Genomic DNA, 23,150 nt, shown 5'->3' on the forward strand with positions numbered 1-23,150 from the left:
TGTAATCTATACCTTTGGTAGTCTGGCTTTTGTTAGAGATTGCATCTGATGAAACTTCAGAATCTTGAAAGAACCCTTAAGCTACTACTGGAGAATGGTTTTCTAAGAATTGAATGAGTACATCCATTTTTCTGCAAGCCAGTTTAACTTGTGTTGTTTCCAGTGAAGCACAGAAAGCCAGATTGTTTGGACAAGCATCACACCTTCTAATCATCTTGCCGGAGAGGTACTTCAGAAAGAGCCCCTGCAGGAGTCCATGGAATATTCAGTCAGCAGGAATCGGACGGCCTCCTTGGTGGGTGGGGCTGTAGGATAGGCACATGGATAAGAATTAGTTTCAACGCTCTAGGAATTTACAGCCTAGTACTATAAAAGCTTTGTAAGTGAATTGCAGTACTCTTACCTGGGAGGTGGCGCTGAGGCAGTCTGCTGCTCTGGCAGTGTGGAGGAAGCCCCAGACACATCTGAGTATTGAGGACTAAGTACTGAGATTTCCCTTTTTCTTTAAGTTTCTCTAACGTCCTCCTAGTATATTTAGTGATAGTGTCCAAAATGAAAAATTCACAGTACACCCTGCTAGCGTAGCCACCGTACTATTTTTTTCTACTGTGAAATCACGTTGAGTCATTAGGCACTGGAATCCCATATTCAGAAGCATACCTGCAACCCTAATCTGAAATTAGGCACTGTTCCCCGAAGTCCACTTAATTATTTCTGCCACTGTCTCTCCGAAACGGAGAGGATTCTCTGTTTCCCCTCTGTTTCTCATTTTGCATCCAACTTTAGGCTCTAACAGATCTTTATGAGAGAGAATAAGGAGGTGGGAGGATTATTTAATATGCAGTAGTTTGATTAGAGAAATAAAATTAAATCGGTCTTTTCTATCAGCCCATTTAAAGATGCGGGATGTTCGCCCTATATATGACAGTAAGACACCCTTTTCTTCATGGTTCAGCCAGGCTTTGGGCTTTCCAACACACTCCCCTGCCATTGTCTTAAAAAATACTTGGAATATTGTATTGTACTATTGTAATAATTAGTAAGGGTTAATTTTGATAATAACTGCCATGGATTTGGGAGAAGTCTTATTTATTTACTCTTTGAGCTTTTTTTTTTCCTGTTAAAGTGCATACATCTTTCTTGTGCCAAATGGCCCCCCATGTGTCCTATCTGTGTCCTCTCAGAGATAATAGTTACATTTGAGTTTCTTCTTACATAAATTACGAATGCTAATGATAATACCCCTTCATACCCTGCTACTAGGATCAATTCACCTAATATATGTAACATACCAAGGGGCGCCTGAGTGGCTCAGTTGGTTAAGTGTCTTATCTTTATTTCGTCTCAGGTCATGATTTTGGGGTCCTGAGATCGAGCCCTGCGTCAGGACTCCACACTCAGTGGGGAGTCTGCTTAGGATCCCTCTCTCCTTCTGCCACACCTCCCCACCGCCCCATACCGTGTGCGTGCGCGCACGTGCTTTCTCTCTCTCTCAAATAAATAAATCTTTAAAATATACATATATATATATTATATAAAACATAACAAGAACAGTGCCTGGCACATAGTAAGCATTTAATAAATGTTTGGGGCTATCATTATGTTGTTACGATTTTATATATACATGAAATTCTTTTTTTTTTTTTTTTTTAAATTTTATTTATTTATTTGAGAGAGAGAGTGAGAGAGAGTGAGCACAAGAGGGGGGAGAGGGAGAAGCAGACTCCCTGCTGAGCAGGTAGCCCGATGCGGGACTCGATCCCGGGACTCCAGGCAGGATCATGACCTGAGCCGAAGGCAGTCGCTTAACCAACTGAGCCACCCAGGCGCCCTATATACATGAAATTCTTATGGTATGATGAAACATTATTATGGTTCTCCAGCTCTTTGTTAATGGTTTTATTTTTCTTTTTAATCCTTGTGAGGTAAGGACTGTCATTAACATCAGATTGCAAATGAAGCAATAGAGGCTTCAGAGAATGTACGGAAATTATATACGGTAGTTATATACCTGGTAAGGTAGCAGAGCCAGGACCTGAACTTAGCTCTGTGGGACTCCATGCCCTGTGTTCGAACTGCTGCATCTCTAGAGGGCTCTGGTGCAAGCATCAGTTTCTGGCCACTAGTTCAGAGTATGCTCTGTTGCAGCCAGAACTTCACCAGTAATAATGCATTTTCTTTTGCCTCTGTAAGTTTTTTGACTTAGTATTAAACTAATTCATGTTTGCCTCAATTCTAGCCTATTTATATTACCTTTTTTTTTTTTTTTTTAAGTAGGCTCCACACCCAAGGTGGGGCCTGAACTCATGACCCTGATGAGATCAAGGGTTCCATGCTCTACCAACTGAGCCAGCCAGGCGTCCCTTACTTAATACTTCTAAAGATATGTGGCCAAATAGTCTCATTTCTCATTTTTAATGTTAAAAGTGAGGGAGTTTGCTTTTCCTGACCAGTACAGAAAACTGCTTAATGCAGTTAATGAACTCTAGGAAGGAATGAACTCTAGTAGGAATGAACTCTAGTAGTTACAGCTGAAACTCCCAGTTTTTTTTTTCCTCCAAGCCACTTTAATCACTTTCTAAAATTTTAATGGGCTAAGTGAAGTGAAGGTATGGGATTGGAAATTCAATATGGAATATCAATGCCATTTGATAGATACCTGCTTAGACCTTAGGATGACTAATCCTCCGCTGCTGCAGTTGTCGATCTGATTTAATCCACCCCCCCTTCAGATGCCGCATCACTACTTGATCTGCTTGTTTTTTATTTTTTGTTAAATTCTTTACATGCAGAGATCTTTAGAAATTTGGAAGACATTTTTGGCCTAAATTGCATTTCAAGAATGCTTTACCGCGGGCTCCCTGTCTGCCTTTACCAACACGAGAGTCCTTGCTGAACCAACTGTATACTATAGCTAGGCAGAAGCGACAATGAAAGGGCAGATGTGATCTACTAACTTTGATACTTTACGAAATACTTTGATACTTTAATAAAATTTAAAAAAAGCTATACTTAATAAGATACAAAGATGTCTGTCAGGACAGTGTATTTGGACCCTAATTTAATTGATACACGTGCATGAAATGGATTTTGGGTAACTTTTTTTTTTAAGATTGTATTTATTAGAGAGCAGGAGAGAGCGAGCACGAGCAGGGGGAGCAGTAGGCTTCCCACTGAGCGGGACTCGATCCCAGGTCCCTGGGATCATGACAGACTCAATCCCAGGCCCCTGGGATCATGACAGACTCAATCCCAGGCCCCTGGGATCATGACAGAGAGAAAGGCAGACGCTTAACCTACTGAGCCACCCAGGTGTCCCTGATTTGGGTAGCATTTAATAGACTCTGCTCAGTGTAGTTTTTCAGAGTCTGAGTTTAAGATGTGTGAAAAAGGAAATCTAATTTGTCAAGTATCCAGTTTATGATGAGTTGCTTAATACAAATCTTATAACCAGCACACTTTTTTGTTTTTCTGTTGCTGTTCTGTAGTTTTAGTGTTGTTTTTAATAATGCCATATATGATCACTTTATTCCTACAACATTACTTATTCTTTGGTTTATTTTTAAGTTGGATATAAGAATCAACTGCTTTGAATTTTATTTAATGTTGTTGCACTGAAACTTGGAAATGATGTGAAGCTAGGTAGTCTCTCTAGTGTAATATACCCAGTTGCTGTTTTCCCTTTCTGTTAAATGATATGAGATTTTTTTTTTTTAAAGCATGTTTAATACCTAAAATACTCTGACTATTCGGGGTACATTTTAATTTACTTGGTGTAAAGCAATAGTCCCCAAATTCTTGGTTTGATTTTTCTCTCTTCAGCTGCCCTCCCTTCCCCCTGTCTCTCTTAGTTCTTTTTCAGACATTTCGTAAATGGTTCTCAGGCAATACTAGTAGAAGAAATACAGGATCTGTCCTAAGGAAAGGACCCATTTTGATGTATTTCAGATTTTCTTACGTGAATAGAAGAAAAAATTTAGCAGAGCTAAAGTTCTTACCTTCTTGCATATCTCTTCTGGTATCTCCTTGTAAATGTCTGATCATCCTCCCAGTAATTGTCATTTTGCTAGAAACTTGTATGATTTCAGACTGTTGCAGCCAGTGGTGTAGTGGAAAATCCCTTGCTCTGTGTCTTTGGACAAGTCATATCACCTTTGTGTGCCTCAGCCTCCCTCTTTCCTAAATATCAAGAAATTGGGCTAAATGATCTCTTTTCTTTTTGCTCCAAAATTAAGACCCCCTCTCCCCCTAGCAACATTATTCTGTCAAAGATTTTATTGCCTCTGGGGATTTGAGTCCCCAATTTGTGAAATGAAACTTCATTCTTGACATGTTTAATGGCATCTGCACAGAGTCTATGCACAGAGTACCATCACATACGACGTTTGCTATATCACAAAGCAGATTATGGCCCCTCCTAACTTTTTAGACAAGATTTCAAACATGAAGTTTCCCCACTTAGTGTGTGATTATAAATCCTCTTCATTACAGTAAATGTGTGGCAGGTACCAGGGTGTGCAAAGTAGGGTAAAGACAAGGTTTCTTACTTTAAGGACGCAAGACAGGATAAAAGACAAGTTTGTCTTGGCTTGCTCCGTGTGGACAAGAACAAGATGTGTGTGATGCAGGTTGGGTACCGTACGGCAAGGGTACTAACTTGGACTGGATGAGAGTGGACGTGAGGCACTTGGTGATGCCCTTGTTGAGTCCAAAGTGACTCACATTTTGTTGAGTGGGAGGAGCAGGTTGTACTAGAACAGGGAAGTAAGAGAGGAAGGTTTGGAAAACTACTGAAGGTTGTGTGTGTTTATATAGAAAAGGGAGTCAGTGCCCCGAGCATAAAGAACTAAGAAATTTGAAATTAATCTTAAAGCATTAGGGAGCCCCGGAGGGATTCGAAGCAGAGAAGAACACAATCAAATGTGGTCCATGGTGTTGCTTGAATTAAAACAATCTTTATGAGACTTAAAGCATTTAACAGATCAAGTCTCAGTAAAATTTGAGGTCTCACATGTATTTTCCACTGATGTAGTTTTCTGAATTCTGCATCTTGGAATACCTATTAAAGGTAACTCCCCTAATCTATAATACCCTTTTTAAGCCTTCCTGCTAGGGGTGATTATTGCTTTTAGCTCTAACACCTTTGCTAGAGCTAATCTTTAATTTCTTATGGACTTATTTCCGTATGCTTTGTTCTCTCAGGGTTACTCATTTGCAACCCTTTGTGAAACATGCATGCCCTTAAAAAACTTAATCTTAGGCTGTGATATGTATATGCCTTGATGTGTGTTTGAGACTTGTTCCTGGCAGGGTTTTGCATTTAGAAGCAGATAAAAGTACAATCTTCCTTTTGGGTGAATTTTGGTCTGTGGCCTGAATTGTGGTTGGAGATCACATCCTTCTATGTACTTTACTTCTGAGCTCTTTTGGAGGGTCCGGTGTAGCCACCTGTCTGTAGAGGCTTAATGCTGCCACAAGACCTTTGCTACACTCTACCAGAGCTAACTTTTACTTAGTGAGATTGTCATTTTTTCAGACAGCCCCATCAAGACTCCATTTTTTGATATGAACAGCAATTAATTCTCAGTTTAAATAGGCACAAGCGTGACCTTGTCCACTCCTTTCAGCTGATGAGATTGAATGGAGCTTTTCAAAAAAAGTGGGAAGTGGCAAGGATCTAATTTTTAGGTTTAATGTTTATAGTCCTGGGTCAGTAATTGACAAGTGATAGAAAAGTTGTTCGGTGGTGATCTTGCCAGTGGGAGATTTTTCAAATGTCCTTAGTTTAATAAAGAAGGAATTGCTTTGTTCATTTATAGACCTTATCTCTTTAATCTGTTGGTATTAATGTCCACTATCACTGATCTTTCCTTGATGAATCAGAGAGAAATGAGAGCAGTTGTGTTTTTGGACAGAGGCATTTCGATGGACTTCTAATGAAAGTAATGTACTGGGATTTTAAACTTTACTATGTATGTGTAATAAAGAACTAATTCTTATCCAAAAGATATTTTCCTTCCTTTTAATTCTGTGTATTTTGATTAACTTGTGTTTTGATAGCCCATTCTTAGTATATGTGTTACTTGTCCTTGAATGTTTAATGTATAATTAGTTTTAGTTGCTGATGAAGGAATGAGTTTTTAATTACAAGGAATATATTGTTTCAAACTATTCCATTTTCAAGACCTAATTACTTTGATAAATCTATTTTTATCTCTATTTTGTCCAGTGTGATCTCATTTGTGAAGAACAATTTGAGAAGCCATTGGCTAGAGCGTTTATTTGCTTGGTACTTCTGACTGCTTCCTTTCCTGCCCCTCAAGTAATCTCAGTATTGCTTGTCTTTGTTTATTATATCACTTGTAGGGTTGTGAGAAATTCCAGAATAAACCTGAGTTTTAAATTGCTGTCTTTGGAGTAGATTGGTGTTCAGTGTTGTACTCCCTGTACCATCTTTAAATATTTAAATTGCAGGCTCTCTGGCTGCCTCTTAAATTAGATCCTTCACTTAGTAGTTTTGACATTTCATAACCTTGCTCCTCAGGCATTAAATACTCACCTGTTTAAATGGCAGTGAAAATTTAAAATCCAAACCCATTCTGTTAATCCAGTGAATGTAGATTGGAGAACAGCTTGCAGTTGGTGAAGGAAGAAGCTATTTTGACCCCACTGGGACGTATGCTGGAGGTTCATTGTATTGAAGTATTTCTAATACATAATTTGCCATAAAACAAAACCATCTCTTGGGTCTTCTCCAAGAGGTTTTAACCTTGAAGAACGATAAAAATAGACTTAACACTCTGAGGTTTAAGATAGCTCAAGAGTGGTTCTCCTAGTGATTCAAGGCACCAGTACAAGCTTCACATCCACAGAAAAATCAGAATGGAGAAGGTTGCTGATAATTTCTAGATATAAAATTCTGTCTGGAAACTGATTTGAATCTCCAAGTACAAGTCCTTATCCCACTGGGGGAGTCGTCTTCCTACTTTGATCTAAGTACATTCCATTGATAATCCTTTGAAATGGAAGAAAAAGAAATACTTGTCTTGGAAGGGATGATGTTATTGACAGTGATGTCTTTGATAGAGCAGGGGAGGGGCCTGTTAATCCTGAGAAACAAAGGTGTAGGGGCCAGACATAACCCCTTGGTCTGGGAGAGGGATGGTTGCCCTTCCTTACATTTTTATTTCTTGGAAATGGATGAGGGATAGAGGGGAGATACATTGCTCATTTAATTCATTCTAAGAATTAGAAAGTAATAAAAACTAATTTAAAAATTCTAATTACCATGCAGTTTCTGCAGTAAATCTCAATTAGTGACCACTCATTCTTGGGAGAAGTTACTTTTTAGAAATATTAATGGAAAATGAAATAAAATAACTTTGACCTAACTATAATTTCTAGTGTCATCCTCTTCTGTCTTAGCTCAATTTCACTGTGTGTGTGTGTGTGTCTGTATGTTTATAAGAAACAACCAAGATTCATTTAATTTTTCCAAACTTTCAAAACAAAAGTTACTATAGTGTGGTAAATTGTAGAAAGAAAACTGGACAAGGATACAAGGACATGGGGTCAGAAGATCAGTTTGAATCCAGTGGTATGTAACATTAGGCATGTTATTTACCTTGTCTATACCTATTTGCTCAGCTATAAAATACTAATGTGCGCCTTACCTCTCACAAACAAAACACCCTATTTGAAAATGCTTTTGCACATGATGAAGTCTCGTAAGTCCCTAAGTGTAAATTAAATGGAAATATTATTTGTTACTACCGTGAGTTTATATGCAATGTGGTCACCTCTGTCCTGCCTGTGGTGATGGGAACCAGTTCCTGACGAAGTTACTGAAAAATACTCTTGAGGAGGCTTATTATTGGTTCTTGGAGCCCTTTTAACGTGGTTGCATTCTAAAAACGTACCCAGGATTTGTTTTAATCAGGTATGGTAGGACGTGCAGACATGGAAATGATTGTTATGAAGAAAGAAGTTTATAGTTACAGATCTTTAGAAACAGGGGGTGCAACATGACATGTAGGGCCACATGGGGAAGCATCAGGGATGGTCAAGAGGCAGAGAGGAGGGCAGAGCATGGCCAGAGCTTTTATTGGAGTTCCTAGTGGGAAGTAAAGGGCGAGGCAGAGTAGGTGTGCTGAGTGAGTTTAGCATTGGGTAGTTTGAGTAATTTTGGAGGACTCTAGCCTGGTGGGGGGTAGGGGTTCCTAGTTGTCAGGCATCTGGCTCTGGGGTTAGGGCAGGGGGGATAGGCTTGGTGTGTGAGAATTTGATAAAGGAGTTATGGCTGTGGGCTCTGGATTGGTTGTTTATAAATCAAAGGCATGCTCACAGGGGAGTCATTTACTATCTCCCAGGAAGTAGCTATCCCTGGGAGGGGCAGTCTCTCCAGGATCAAGGCCCCAGATGCTAGAGCATCAAGAATACAGAAAATAAAATATTGTCAGTACAGGCTGAGAATTAAAGAAGCAATGTGAACTCAAGACCAGATGTTGAAGAAAAAAAAAAGCAGATAACATAACTGACCCAAGTATGTTTTCAAAGCTTTTATATAAGCACTAAATATAAACCCGTTTTCCTAAATATATTTTAGGATAACTTTTAAAACACTCCACCCACACTCTTCTGAAATGCACAGAGCAGTAAATGTCACTGCATGAGTAAATTATTCTGGAACACAGTAATGGACTCAGGTTACTCTCAACTTTAATGGTCTGTGTCTTTACCTATATTCTCAGATGCATGGAGAAGTAAATAATATTTATAGTCACCTAGGTTTTTAGGTTCTGTGCTAAGAATTTTATGTAGATTAGAAATTATTTTATTAAAAAAAATTATTTTATTAATCCTAATAACTATACAAAGAAGGTCCAGTTATGTGATAATAGACTTACATAATTTATGCAAGTTCACCGAGCCTTTAATGACTTGCACATAGTTTTGGGCCCAGGCATACTGGTTAGAGAGCTGTGCCCTATAACTACATTATACTACTTCATGCCTTGCTTGAGCCCATGCTTCATCAGCCCTTGGAAGGGAGCCTCCCAGCTTAACTTTGAGAATATGCAGATGCTGACTCTGTTGCCTGTGGGAAGTGGCTCTTGCTAAAGGGAACTCTTCAGTCACTGATCCGGAGCAGACCAACAGCTGACTTGCTGAGAGCTCCCTGCACTGACAGCAAGAGTTTAAGTGGTGGGATTTTTAGCTTACCCTGATAATTGAGAATTGTGCTTTAGAAAAGAAACTGGGTATTCATTTTTTCATACCGCTGAGTGCATGTGTAATTCATTTGCTTTGTTTTTTCAGTTAATAGCAGTCCCAAGACTAGATTCCACTTGAATTATTTTGGTGATCACTTGGAATTTTCCTTCATTTCTTATTTTTAACATTTAAGTTCCCCAGTCTTCATTCTTCTTAAGTGTTTAGGTGTAGAGAAAAAGCACATGTGAATAGTTATCTATGCTCTCTACCACTATTCTAAATTCCTTGTGTTTGTAGGATAAGACAGTGCTCACTTGACTTCAGATACAGTCTTTGGACCAATAGGTGTATTTTCACTAGTTAATGAGCAAATTTGTTGAATAAAAGATAAGAATATTAAATATTAACACTAGCGGGGCAGGGATGAAAGATAGCAAGACTTTTATAAAGGAGTATAAAACCTGGCTTTTTTTCTTTCCCCCTGAAAAGCCAAAAATAAAAAGGTGATAACACTGTGGACATAATTTAAACCATGAGGAAAATATTTGAAAATACCAAAAGCTTGTTTAAATTGAAAAGATGGTGTTTTTTTGTTGTTGTTGTTTTTGTAATGAACAATGGACTAGATTAAAGGTGGATACTAATAGATAAAAGTAGCAAGCAGAAGTTATCATGTTATGGTACCTGAAAAATCAATCTGAGTTAGACCCACTGGCCATTTTTATGAATGATCTGAAAGATGGGGGCTGTATTGTGCAGTTCTTGCAGTTAGATAGTCCAGGAAAAACCAGAGAGAATGTGGTCAGGAATAGCACGTGAGACTTAGAACTATCTGAAAATTGGCAGAGATAGATATAAGCAAAGAGCCGTTGATTATAATTTGGGCAAGCTCTTGATGACTGCATGAACTGTCCCTTAAATCCTCTGGTCTAGCAAGCTGGTATGGACCCACAGGATCAGTGGGGTATTAGATGGGTTTTACTCAGCAAATATTCAAGGATCTATCACATGCCAAGATATTGAGGATAACCATGATAGGAAAGAGAGATGTAGTTCCTTAGAGCTTACGTGAAGAATGTTGATTACAAATAAATACAGGCAGACTTATTTTGTCTTCCATCCTTCTAGAATTTTGGACACTATTTCTTAAAGAGAGGAAGCATTTTGAAAGGATACATAAAATGGTAGGTAGAGCCAATAAAGGGACTCAAGACCTTTTGGAAAAATCAATGTTACAGAGACTTGTAGACAAGAAGACAAAAAGCAAAGAATAACAAGGGATCTAGCTCTTTCACATACTTAAATTTCTGGGAGTTTAGGGATGATAGAAAGTTATTTTGGCAATGAATCTAAAAGGCATACTTATGGATAATAGGGTGACTTTTTAGAAACTTTGTACCACCACCTGCAGAGATGGGAGAGGCTCAAAAACAGGTCACAAGAATGTGTTGGATGAATTGAGAGTCCTTAAGCGTAATTATTCGATTGAGCCTACATTCCTGGTTTAGGGGGTTGGCCCCACTGAGGACAGCCTATTACCATGAGTAGTACTGTGCTCTGTGATTTGTTTTGAAAACCTGCAAACCTAGGGATAAATACTCTATCTTTTCTTCCCCCCCCCCCCCCCCCGCCCCTGGAGGGAGTGGCATTTCCCATTTGTTGAGCATTTTCTCCAGAAATGAGTAAAACTGTTAACACCGGACCTGCTTTAACTTCACTGTTACGTTCTCTGTATGGAAAAGCTGCTGACTAACTTTAGACAGTCCTTGAGTTTCTGAAGGGAGGGAACTGAGTGTGCGTGAATGCTTAACTTCATTTTCCTTTCCTAGGTTTCCTATGCTCGCCCAAGTTCAGCTTCTATCAGAGATGCGAATTTGTACGTCAGCGGACTTCCGAAAACAATGACCCAGAAGGAGTTGGAGCAGCTCTTTTCACAGTATGGCCGCATCATTACTTCTCGTATTCTTGTTGACCAGGTCACTGGTAAGTAGGCAGCTGCCCTACACAATCTTTTACACCTTCTGAGTGGCACATTGTGGAATAGTCTGCCTTTCCATACAGCAGTCTTGCCTCTGGTACACATCAAAGGTATATGTGGACCAGAAAATGCAATTTTCTGCTGGAATTGTTCATAAATATGCATGGATAAAAATAGATTGTGGAGTGGAGTGAGTGAGCTTGAGTCATTTCCACCCCGAAGAGGCAGGTTCGAAGTCTGTTTTATGGCATGTAATAAATTTGTAGGTGATATAATCCTCATTTACAAGCTGCTGCGTGAAGAAAGCCCCTATCCTCCTCATAAAGTACTCCTCCTAAAAACAGTCTTGTTTTTTTGTAAAAAGCATAGTTTAATGCAGCAGTATGTACCTTGTTCTCTAAGGGAGGATGACACTGTGTCCACACTAGCGTTCAGGCTGGTTTCCAGGTCCATGCTGTATCAGATGGGCATGTGTAAGAGTTTGACATTTTGAATGTTAAAAATGTATTTTATGCCTGGTATAACTTTTGACCAAACCGAAATGAGGAGACTGATAGGTTTTTATTAAAACTTTTGTAAGGGAGCTCTTCTGCCAGAGCTTTTAAAGAAAAGCTAGCAGTAAAGATTTGATTATGGATTTTAAAGAATAAATTATAATTTTCTACTATAAAAACAATGTGTATTCTTTTTAAAAACATATTGAAAACAGAGAAACATGGTAAGGAGGGGAAAATTAAGTAGTGCCATATACTCAAGCAGTCACATTAAGATTTTGTGAGTTTTGGGGAAAACATTATGATAGAGTTTCCTCTTTAATTTTCTTTGTGTTTCTTCCTTTTCTTTCCTCTCACTTTCCCTGTTTTCTTTCTCCTTTTTCTCTGTCTCTTCTAATACCACCCGAGGAGATTGCATCATCGTGTATTACAATGTCTGTTTTCTTTCTAAGGGAAGCAGTGGATAATCTCTTACAATCCTTTGTATTTCTGTGGGCCTGTTATTTCTCTTCTTTCATTTCTGATTTTGAGTCCTCTCTCTTTTTTGTGTTGATGTATCTGGCTAGAGGTTTATCAGTTTTGTTGATCTTTTCAAAGAAGCAGCTCCTGGTCTCACTGATCTGTTGTCTTTTTAGATTCTACATCATTTTTTCTGCTCTAATCTTAAAAAAAAAAAAAAAAAAAGATGCAGTAGATTAACTACAGAATAAAATCAGGCCAAGTTTTTAATTCAAGTGAAGATCTGAGTTTGAACAGAAGCAGCCCGTGTTCTGCTCCCCTGTGCTGTTAATTGGCTTCATACATAAGAAGCATCCTCCTTAGAGTTCTGGGTAGAGAGATATTATATACATGCTTGGGAGAATGGCCTATAGGTTTTGCTGTATGAAGAAAATTTTGTCTAGGGAAGGAATATAAAAAATATGGTCTTTTCATCATAGCTGCATTTTATAATCTTCCTTGTACATTCTGTATCACACAGACTGCTAGTTGGTTAAATAGAAGAAATCCAGATCTAGCAATCCAGGTAAATTTGCTTTAAGCAACAGAAATGCCCTTTTTTTTGGTTCATATCATTCATGCTTTTTAATTCATAATTCTTAATGAAAACCTGGTGAGTGGAGAGTAGATTTCACTTCTGTTACCGAAGTCCCATCTCTTTAACTCTGAAGGTGGGCATTGTACCAAGCCTTTGGGTTATTCTTTTTTTTTTTTTTTTTTTTTTAAGATTTATTTCAGAGAGAGAGAGAGAGTGAGAGTGTGCACTCACAAGTGGGTGGAGGGGCAGAGGGAGAGAATCTCAAGCAGACTCCCCACGGAGCACCAAGCCAGACTTTGGGCTCCATCTCACAACCCATGAGATCATGACCTGAGCCGAAACTTAGAGTCAGATGCTTAACCGACTGAGCCAGCCAGGTGCCCCCCATTTTGGGTTATTCTGATGCATGCTCAAGTTAGAGGACCTCAGGTTTAGGTGACTCAGTCTGTGTGGAGGCTATTGCATTGCTAATCTAATGCTTTCCTCATGGAATAGTTAAGCTCTAGGGGTTATTAATTCTTCATGTTAGTGGATAGCTAAAAGAATACATTTACTGTCATTTCACCATTTTATCTTTACTCTTTATACTTAATGACTTTCAAGGTGAAATTATTCACTTTACCTGAAATGGAAAAGAAAACCCTGCAATTTTGTTATTCAGCCATCAGGTGGTGATAGTGTACAGCTGATAAAACTTAAATAGGAAAGGAAAAGTGGTATGGGCTGAGATGAGTGTATATGGAAGAAATGCCTCCACCTTAGAATAAAATTCTAAGCCATTGAACTTACACAGTGTTAATTATAAAGCAAGTAGAATTTCATTCCTTTTTAAAGTTCCTATAAATCATGATGGTCTAGTACATTTTCTCAGCCTGTCTTTCTCAATAACCTTTCGTTCTATTCTTAATTGACATACTCTGAATCATCTAGACTTTTCTAGCTACTAGTCCCAAGCTAGTACAGCTAGTACCAATTTGCTTGCCAAGAAAGCATTTCCCTACACCTGTTTATCTCTGGATGGCCAGCTGTGGCCACCTCAACTGGCCCAGTAGAGCTAATTAAATGGAATGGGTTGGGTTTTTCTCTGCCATTTTTCAAAAGCTGGACCAGTATTTGGCCATCCCTCTGCTTTCCTATTCTTGTCTCTCAGAGTGGGGAGAGCATGAGACAGAGAATGGCATTTCCATAGGACCAATACTGCTAAAGCCAGAAAGCTTTGAGGCTTTATTTCTATTTTCTTTATTTTAAAAATGTAGGTCCTCTTTTATCCCTTTTTCTCCATATAATATTGTTTCTCTCATAAAGTATAGCTAGTTAAAATCAGTGGGGGGAGTTTCAGGGAACTGGAAAAGCCTCTTCAGACATTTTTCTTAGCGGGCCAGTATCCTATGTAATATTACTAAGTAGAACTTTATTCAAAAATTTAGCTGAAATATCTTTCAACCACTGTGATGTGTTTTTAGCATAGCTTTTTAGCATTTTTAGCAAGTGCCTGGTTCTGTTCTCCTCGTTACAAGAGAGGAAGCTCCTGTGCCCTTCATTTCTGAGCTACTTATCCAATACTGTAATTTGAGAAATAGAAATCAAGCATGCTGTTGTTGACATTATTAAAGACAAGAGAGTATATGCGGAGAGAGAAGGCGGCAGGTAGGGAGAACATGGACATATTTGCCTGCTTTCTGTTTGTCTGGGCTTATTGGTAGGTATGTAATAATGGGTATTCAGATTGTATAGATGACTTCATGCATTAAAAAAAATACAAAATTGTGATTCTAGACTGACTTGCTACTAAGGTAAGGTAAAACTTTCCTCCTCCTGTGATTTTGTGGCAGATGTTACATGTGGGTGAAAACATGTTTTGAGAAGGAAAAATTAATTTATTCTTTCTTCTCTCCCTCCCTTCTCCTTCCGCTTCCTCTTTCCCAAATCCTTACCCAAATCTACCAATAGGCATATCAAGGGGTGTAGGGTTTATTCGATTTGACAAGCGTATTGAAGCAGAAGAAGCTATCAAAGGCCTAAATGGCCAGAAACCTCCTGGTGCCACAGAGCCAATCACTGTAAAGTTTGCTAATAATCCAAGCCAAAAAACCAATCAGGCCATCCTTTCCCAGCTGTACCAGTCTCCAAACAGAAGGTATCCAGGACCACTAGCTCAGCAGGCACAGCGTTTTAGGTAAGTATGGTCTGGTTCTTATGCCCAGCTACTACACTCAGAACTCTCAGGTTCACTGCGCAATACTTTTGTTGACAGGATTCTGGTTTGCTCTTACTGTTGGTGGTGGTCTCTTTCTTTTTCTTACGGGCACAGAGGAAACCTCTTTGGGGTGTAGTGTCTTTTGCTAATGTTGAAGGTGGTAACGAAAAAGGACAATAAGCTATAGCGGTCGTTCTCAAATGGGGAGTAATTTTGCCCCTCAGGACATTTGGCAGCATCTGGAGACATTTATGTGGGCACAACTTGGGTGCGGGTGCTCCTGGAATCTACTGGGTAGAGGTCAGGGATGCTGCTGAACATCCTACAGTGTAGTATAACCCCCAACAGCAGCAAATCATCTAACCCCAAACATCAATAGTGCGAGGCTGAGAAACCCTGACCTATGGAATGCTGGGTTCTGTTTCCAGTGCTTCTGATTTCCCCTTTCTAGTTTTTTTTCTTGGTAAGATTTTATTCTCGTATTTTAGCTTTTAGGTCAAGCTCTTTCAGTTACTTTGTTTTATAATATGTACATCACTAAGGAGATACAACCTATGTGAAAACATTAAGTTTCTACAAATGGATCCCTCTCCCCTTTTAAAATTTTTATTTCTTGTATTTTAGGGGTTGGCAAACCTCCTCTATAAAGGGCTGGATAGTAAATATTTTAGGCTTTGGGGGTCATGGTCTCTGTAGCATATAGATCCTTTTTTTAAACAGCTCTTTAAAAATATAAAAGCCAATCTTCACTCCTGGGCTATACAGAAACAGATGGCAGTGTGGATTTGGCCTGTGGGTGGTAGTTTTCAGACCCCTGTGTAGTCCGTAGAATGACTATGCATCTTCAGCCCAAAGAAGACATTCTGTCTTGTAGACAAGCATAAATATTTCAGTTTTTCAAGTTTTAATTTAAACCTGGGGTAACAATCAAATCAAGAGTCATTTTAATCTGCATGTGAGAACAGTGACTTTAAAACATTAAACACAGCACAAAGAACTTCTGGTTTCATAAGCAAAGCCACCCAGTTTTTTTTCAAGAACATTTTTTAATATCCTTTTTGGCCATATGATATACTGCAGCCATAATTCCATCTAACCCCATACTAATATTTTTTTGTTTGTTTGTTTAAATCCCAAGTGCATTATCAGTTTTCTTTCATTCCTTGCAGGGGCAGAATAGTTAATAACCAAAAATAGGATCACAAATGTAACTTAATGAGGAGTTATGTTTTTGAGCTTAAATCACATGCATTTTTTCATGGGGGTATTAATAGAGTGTTAAAGAGTGGAGATAAAATCGGTCAGATACCTGCTTTTAAAAATATACTCAACTGTGTCACCTGAGGTGTGAGAAAGAAATTCGCCATAAACACTGTGTTCAGTTCCTACTTAGGCTAGCTTTTGCCCTGGCAGAAAAGGTGGTACTGTCAGAAGGATCCATTTGAAACTGGATGACTGGGTTACCCAGTTGGTTGAGCCTGTGTTCACTCTCTGCTTTAAACTTTGCGATGTTGAAAAAAAACAAAACAAAAACAACACATTGTCAGGAAACACTGCTCCCTTTGACTATGGTGGGTGGTCGAGGCCATGGCTGTAGGGGGAGAGATGCATTGGAACAACTTGATACTTGCCCTTGTGGAGAAAAATCTTAAAAAAAACCGTTTGTTTTTGTTTGGTTTTTTAGCTCTGCCTATAGGTTTCCTGCGTGGCATCTTAAAGTGAATAATATTTTCTGCAAATTTTGCAGACTTGAACGAATTTTAGAGGTGTTTCCTGGACAGCCTCTTCAGTTAACTTCAGAACTCCTTGGGGTCTAGAAAAGAGTTTTGAGCTTACATGGAGGTTCTTTGAGACTTACTGGCTGATTTCAACCCCGTGAAAATATAAAATGTTTGATGTTAATAGAGAGCTATGTTCGTTTTGAATTATTGGTTATTTCTGGTGTTTTCCATTGTAAGCTCTGGTTTCATTTTATGGTGGTTATTAAGTAAAACTGTGTTCTGAGAGTCAAGACTGAATGATGAGGAGGATCAGACCAAAGGTCTGAGGTGGCAGGATCTGCAGGAGAATGCCTGATCATTGAAATGGTGAGGCACGCAGGGGACTCCCAGACAGGCTGGTAACCGCGGTGTCTGCACACAGCCCCACCCAGCCCACTCCCTGCATGCTCCGTGCTGCTTACTTGTGGGCTGGGAAAGCTTTCCAGGATGTTCTGATGGTCAAATTTAATATCTTTCTAAGTATCTTTCTGCCCATCCTTTGCTTTTATCTTTCTGTCCCATATGTTATTAACTTGAAATTCTTCCTTTCCTTGACTCCTAGAAAAAGAAATTCTGAAAACAAGGGAATAAGAATTGTCTGTTGTAAGGGAGACTCGGTTTCAGAAAACGGAGAAGATTTTTATTGTCCTTTCAAATTCCTGACTCTCATCTCTGCCGCCCTCTGTTCCTTCCTTCCATACTCTCTGTATAGATAATAAGTAATGAACTAGTCTTTGAGCTCAGTGAAAGTGCTTGGTCTAGACTCAGTTTTAGAAGAAATTGGGAGCCTTTATTCCTAGAGTTCAGGTTTAACCTGGTAAATGTTTGGTTGCTTTTAATACTTTAAAAACTTGGTGTCATTACCTTCTTCCCTCCTCTTCTGTTGAGTTAAGGTTGAATCTTCTTTCTCTTCATAAAGACCGTTGAATTAAGGACTTGCTTGTTTTTTTTGGTATATTGCTCTTCTCTCATTCAAGTCTAGATCATTACAGAAATATTACAGAAATATTTTGTCCCTAACATCTGTGTCCTAATGCTCTAGCCTTCAGTTTGTCACCTTCCAGCAGACACTTAGAACATTTCTCATTGTGTTTTTTATGTTGTCATAGTACCTTGGGAGTTGAAAGAGATTGGAGAATACAAGTTATAGGTATTATAATAATAGTAAAGGATATTTTTAATATTCATGAAATGCACCATATCTTTTAAGGTCAAAAAAAATGTAAAACCCATGCAGTAACGTTTAAGTTCAAAAGTGGGCTTGTGAAGTTTATGATTCAGTCAACCCATATGAATAGAGAATTATTTTAACATGAGCACAGCTGATCTTATATGCTTACTTAATTGACTACAGTTTTCAAAATAAAACCAATCTTATTTATTTGGATGGATAGTATAATTCAAGCCTTAAGTATATTTCTGGGACACGGTGTCAGAATTAAGCTTTCAGCCAAATTTTTCATGTCTCTTCTTGTGGAGCAGCTTTAATTTTATTGATTGTGATCTAGTCTGATGGCCTGTGTGCCTACTTCTGTAAGCCTTTATGCATTTTTAAAGGAGCCTTTTAAATCCGTGCTTATGTTGCGTTGAAGGCATGTGCTGGTTGCTAGTATCATAATTTCCTTTTGGAAGAAACTGGTATCAGTCTTCCTGAATAATTTTTTTCTCTTAGAGGTTAGATGACACCATCTAATGGGAAAAGGGGTAAGTTGATGATCTTGTGGTTTAACTTCAAAGCACATTTTGGCCAGTGCTTTGGAGAGGTTTTGAGAACCATTATTTGTAGAGTTCGAGTTGCACCTTGTTACCCATTAGTAAATCTCTCTTTATATTTTTATTTTTGACTTGAATTGACTTCACATTTCCCCTTCTACTTGTGTGTGGGCCTCCCCATAACCTGTCAGCTAAATTTCTTGGAAACTACTTGGTGTTTTCTTTTTGTAGACCTCTAACTTTGAAATGGGAATACTCTACCTAATATATGGTTCTATTCAAAATATTGCCTAGTCTGAGTTGTATTCCTGTTGAGAAGAAAATGTTTATACACAGTATCCCCAGTATATATTTTTTCATAAATTATATGAACATGGGCTTGTACTAGTACATTTGTGAACTCATAAACCCTAATCAAACATAGAAAATACATATAAAGATGAAAGAAACAATATTTTAATGTCTTACTATCATGCTGACTGACTCTTCATTTATCCAGTATCTTAATAAATCCTTTATCTTTAAAGCGAGATTCATAAAATTATCTTTGGTAATTTTGAACTTCATGTTGGATTATCTTGTGTCTAACGGACTTTGTACTAGGAAGAGGAGAAATAATCAGAAATAGTCAGCTCTCTCCCTGTTTTTGTTTACTTGGGCTGCTTTTACTCGTGTCGTCCTGACTCTGATGATGATGATTTTTATAGAAATCTTTGTGAAGCTACCTCTTCCTGGAGGATTATTTTAATTAAAGCTAGGTTTCCCTATCTAATCCTCCATATCCACTTCATGTGTTATTTGTAAAGTGGATTATATCCAAGCTACAGAATAGGGGAAGAGTGTCACTGTCCCTTGATGGACTGCTCAGTCTTACCTCAGAAAGTAGGCAATGCATGGGGACTGAGTGAGGGTACTGGGTGCAGTGCATCCATTAAATTTGAGTAAAGAATATTTTTAAAGTTAAAAGTATCTTTTTAATGGGCTCTTTTCTTGCCACACTGTAGTACGTCATCATTCACACCCCCCTGGATCATTTTGGACACTACTAACTTGATCTCCATTAAATATTGGCTTCTATTTTTAAATGACCACATATAAAAGATGACTGTCCTAGAGCTCTGGACACACCCAGCAAAGATGTATAATTCTGGAGAATAATAGTGGTCCTATGTCTGAGCGAACTGTAAACTAAGCAGTTACAAGAGAAGATGCTTAGTTTACAGTTTTCCAGCTGCTACAAGATTGGGGGTGCATAGTGTCCATGTGGAGCACCAACTGCTCTCTTACAGCTCCCATGAGAAGCATGAGTGTGTGGCGCCAAGAGAGCAGGAAAACTGCCAGGTCCACCTGCATGCAGGCTGGAGTTTTCGGCCTTGCCTACGTCCTGTTTCTTAGGTCCCATGCTCCTCCTGGCTCTCCTTGTTAATGGGGGATGTGGGAGAGAGGAAGGAGGGTGGAAGGAGATGCTGGTGTGTGTGTGGGGGATGGTGTTTAGACAGATAACTTGGCTTAAGTTCCAGAAGACTGAATTTTTTCTGAAAATGGGTACTGAGGAAAGAAATCCATGGGCAGGATCACAGTGTATCATAGGATTTCATAGGTGGGGCACATAGGAGGCCCACTGAGAGAGTCCTCAGAGATCCTAGTATAAATGTCCTAGACCTCCTGCCTAGAGGGTCCTTGGATGAAGAATGGTGAATGAGATGTCTCTCCCCCTAACACACGTAATTCACTTCTGGGGCAGTTTTAGTTTCCTGTCTTGAAAATACTGAAAACTTGATTAGGAGATCCAATCTCTGGACTTTCGGTGGGTAGAGTAAGATGATGGTGGCAAAGTGGGACACCCCCTACCTGGGCAGAGATGGTGTAATTCTATTTTGAGTGAATCAATAACGTGTCTCTGTGTCTGGGCCCTTCAGCACTTAGGAAGGAGACTTCAGTTCCCATTCTTTTCTACAGGTATCATATGCCAAATGCATTCTTTATTGATCATTCCAGTCATTGTATAAAATTATCTGTATCAGATTATGTTATGGTTGGTGATATACTAAGTTGTATGCATCTTTATTTCTGGTGTTTGTGGCCTTTCTTTTGGCATATAGAAGCATGACATCTTTGACTTAATGCCTCTGCAGAAAACCAAGCCCTCCCACCTGTGTACTTTTTCCACATACATGCTTTCTCCTTGCATGTACAAACAGGCTCCCCAACCAGCCCTCCTGATAGTTTTCATTCTGGATTAAGTAGTTAAGGATAGTATTTGTAACCATATTGCTTTATTTGTCAACAGATAGTTATTATAAACTTGCAGTGATCCAGGCCTGTGCTTTATGCTTAGTGGCACAATGGGGAATGAACATGTCCCTGCTTCTGAGAGGGTGTTGGGACAGGACAGACACACACAGATGAGGATCCTTTGTCACTGTGATTTGTTCTGTTTCCTTGCACTTTGCATTTTATCAGCTCAGTTATTTCTTTCCATTTTTGCAAAACACACAAAATGCCCAGAGGTGATTATTGTGGATAGGAATGTGTGAAGATTCTTTTTCCAATTCTAAAAGACCAGAAAGAGATGTTTTTTGGCTTTTATAAAACTAGAAGCGATTGAAGCAATTGTTCTCTCATGTGTGCCCTAACCTCATTTGAGGCCATAGGTTAGACAGTAACATTGAGGTGTTTTTCAGACGTACCTTTCATAGGTGTTAAAGAAAAAAATTGTTCCCCCTGCCTTAGGGTCTCACTTGGAGAGTGCTGAACATTGTGGCAGTTGAGGTTGGTTCCGTCTACCATAAGCTATGCCCACCTCCTCTAAACACGTGTAATTAATTGGTACACATTATGGAAATTTGGAACATCAGAATGGTCTCTTTGAAACTGACCAAGCAAGAAGAATCGAGTATTATAAAATCAACTTAATTTTTGAAATAGGAAAAGGATGGAGAGTTTTAAAGAGTACCTACGCACCCGCAACTACTTTGTTTTAAAAATTTTAAGAGAAGCTCAAGTTGGTTTGTTTCTACCTGGCTTCTTAGACCTTGAGTAGAGCTACACTTCCTGTAGCGTAGTCAAAATAAGCATCAGTCGCTGGGTCTGACCTTTTTGCCCTGTTGCTCACTGAAGCAGTGAGTCTGTTGTCTTTCTCTGCACCTTAATTGAGCACACGGAGAAATGGCAGATTGAGCTAATACGGTCTGTAAGGTTCTTTCTACCTGTAATACACCATTTTGTAAGAAAAGAAAGACTTTCAGAGTTGAGAGGTTGAAGGGAAATTTATGGAATATTGGTGTCACTGTTTACTAGCCCTATGGTCTTTGGCAAGTCAATCGGTGTGCCTTGGTATACACAGGAGTCAATGGAGTTATAAAATTTAATGTTAAAAAACAAAATTCAGCTGAGTAAATTGAGCATCAGATTGGCTTTATTCTACAATTCATGAATCAGGCAGCATTTCACCTAGCAAATAGAAAGGAGCTCCAAGGAGCTGTACAAAATGGAAGGCTTTTACAGGCAGAAGGGAGCAGGAAAAGGGACATTTCTAACAAAGAGTGGATTGTTTCAGGCAAGGTCACGAGGGTCACCTTCCTTTGGGGGAAAGGTGTGGGGGTCACTAGAGCTGACCAGGTAATTCCAGCTTAATTGTTAAAGTTTGTATTCTTGAACTTACTTTTAGCTTAGATATGAAGTCTTGGTTTGCTGACATGGGGCTCAGCACAGGTGACTCCATTTGAGGCCTGTTTTCTTTCTTTCTTTCTTCTTTTTTGTAACAGTAGTATAAAGTACATGTAGGTGCATGTGGAGCACTTAGAATTTACCTGGTAATAGATGAGAATCCAAAGGTGAACTGTTGCAGAGCCTCCACATTTCCTCTCTGAAAGGTGTCCTCAAATGACCACTTACATTTTGCCTGTATGGTTCTGATCACTGTAGGGATAAACTGTATCCATTGGAAGAACTAGTGTCTTAGGGAAGTGGGTACCCATTCTTTCAGGAATGTGAAAAGACCCAAAGTTTTGAGAGTTCACATAGAATTAACATACAAATACTCCCCTTGGAAGATGGCAGTAACAAACCCAGCTTTCTTGAACATCAAGGGGAAAATTAAAAACTGAAGTTTGCTAAATATATGTTTTGCAGGTTGGACAATCTGCTCAATATGGCTTATGGAGTAAAGAGGTAATGATAGAGGTTCATGATACTCATAATCCCTTCCCATAATTGATTAGTTTCTTTGATTTTGGGAGTGACACCCTTCATGAGTTTGTGTTGTTTTCTTTTGCATGTACAACCTAATGAAAAGTTGTTTTTTTGAAGCACGGTTGATTCGAGTATTTTTATACCACTGGATGCCACCTGGTCTTTAAAAACCCCATTATTTGTTTTATATTGCATTGCGACGCTATAGCATGTGTACGTATGTGTTGGTACCCCTTCCCCCCAGTCCTGCTTAATTCATGAAACCACTTCTAAATATATTCTAAATATATTTCTTTGCTATTGTGGATCATATTATTCAATACAGCATATAATGACCATTTCATAATTTATTAATACCTTGTCAGTATAGCATGTCACTGCAAGCCACATGCAGACCTTGGTTGAAACATCAGATAGTTGTATGTATCTGTTGGAGGGGAGGGGGTTACTGAAACTCTTGGGATGGGAGGGGAAAAGAAATACGTCCATTGCTGTAACCAACCTCTGTTTCTATTTGTGTGTGTGTGTGTTGTGTTTGTGTGTGTGTGTGTGTGTGTGTATGTGT

The 23,150-nt window shown here is 38.9% G+C and overlaps 1 protein-coding gene across 16 annotated transcripts in view; it reads left to right on the plus strand.

Annotated features, from left to right (window-relative positions):
* Positions 1 to 23,150, plus strand: part of ELAVL2 (ELAV like RNA binding protein 2) — a 183,578-nt gene that overhangs the window by 137,399 nt on the left and 23,029 nt on the right. For all 16 annotated transcript variants that reach the window (XM_032393683.1, XM_032393684.1, XM_032393680.1 and 13 more), the window contains 3 exons: positions 11,043 to 11,196; positions 14,672 to 14,897; positions 22,526 to 22,564. In XM_032393683.1, the coding sequence (XP_032249574.1) occupies positions 11,043 to 11,196; positions 14,672 to 14,897; positions 22,526 to 22,564 (419 nt within the window). The remainder of the gene's footprint in view (positions 1 to 11,042; positions 11,197 to 14,671; positions 14,898 to 22,525; positions 22,565 to 23,150) is intronic.

This window comes from Phoca vitulina, unplaced genomic scaffold (assembly GCF_004348235.1).
Source record: "Phoca vitulina isolate PV1807 unplaced genomic scaffold, GSC_HSeal_1.0 scaffold75, whole genome shotgun sequence".
Classification (NCBI taxonomy): domain Eukaryota; kingdom Metazoa; phylum Chordata; class Mammalia; order Carnivora; family Phocidae; genus Phoca; species Phoca vitulina.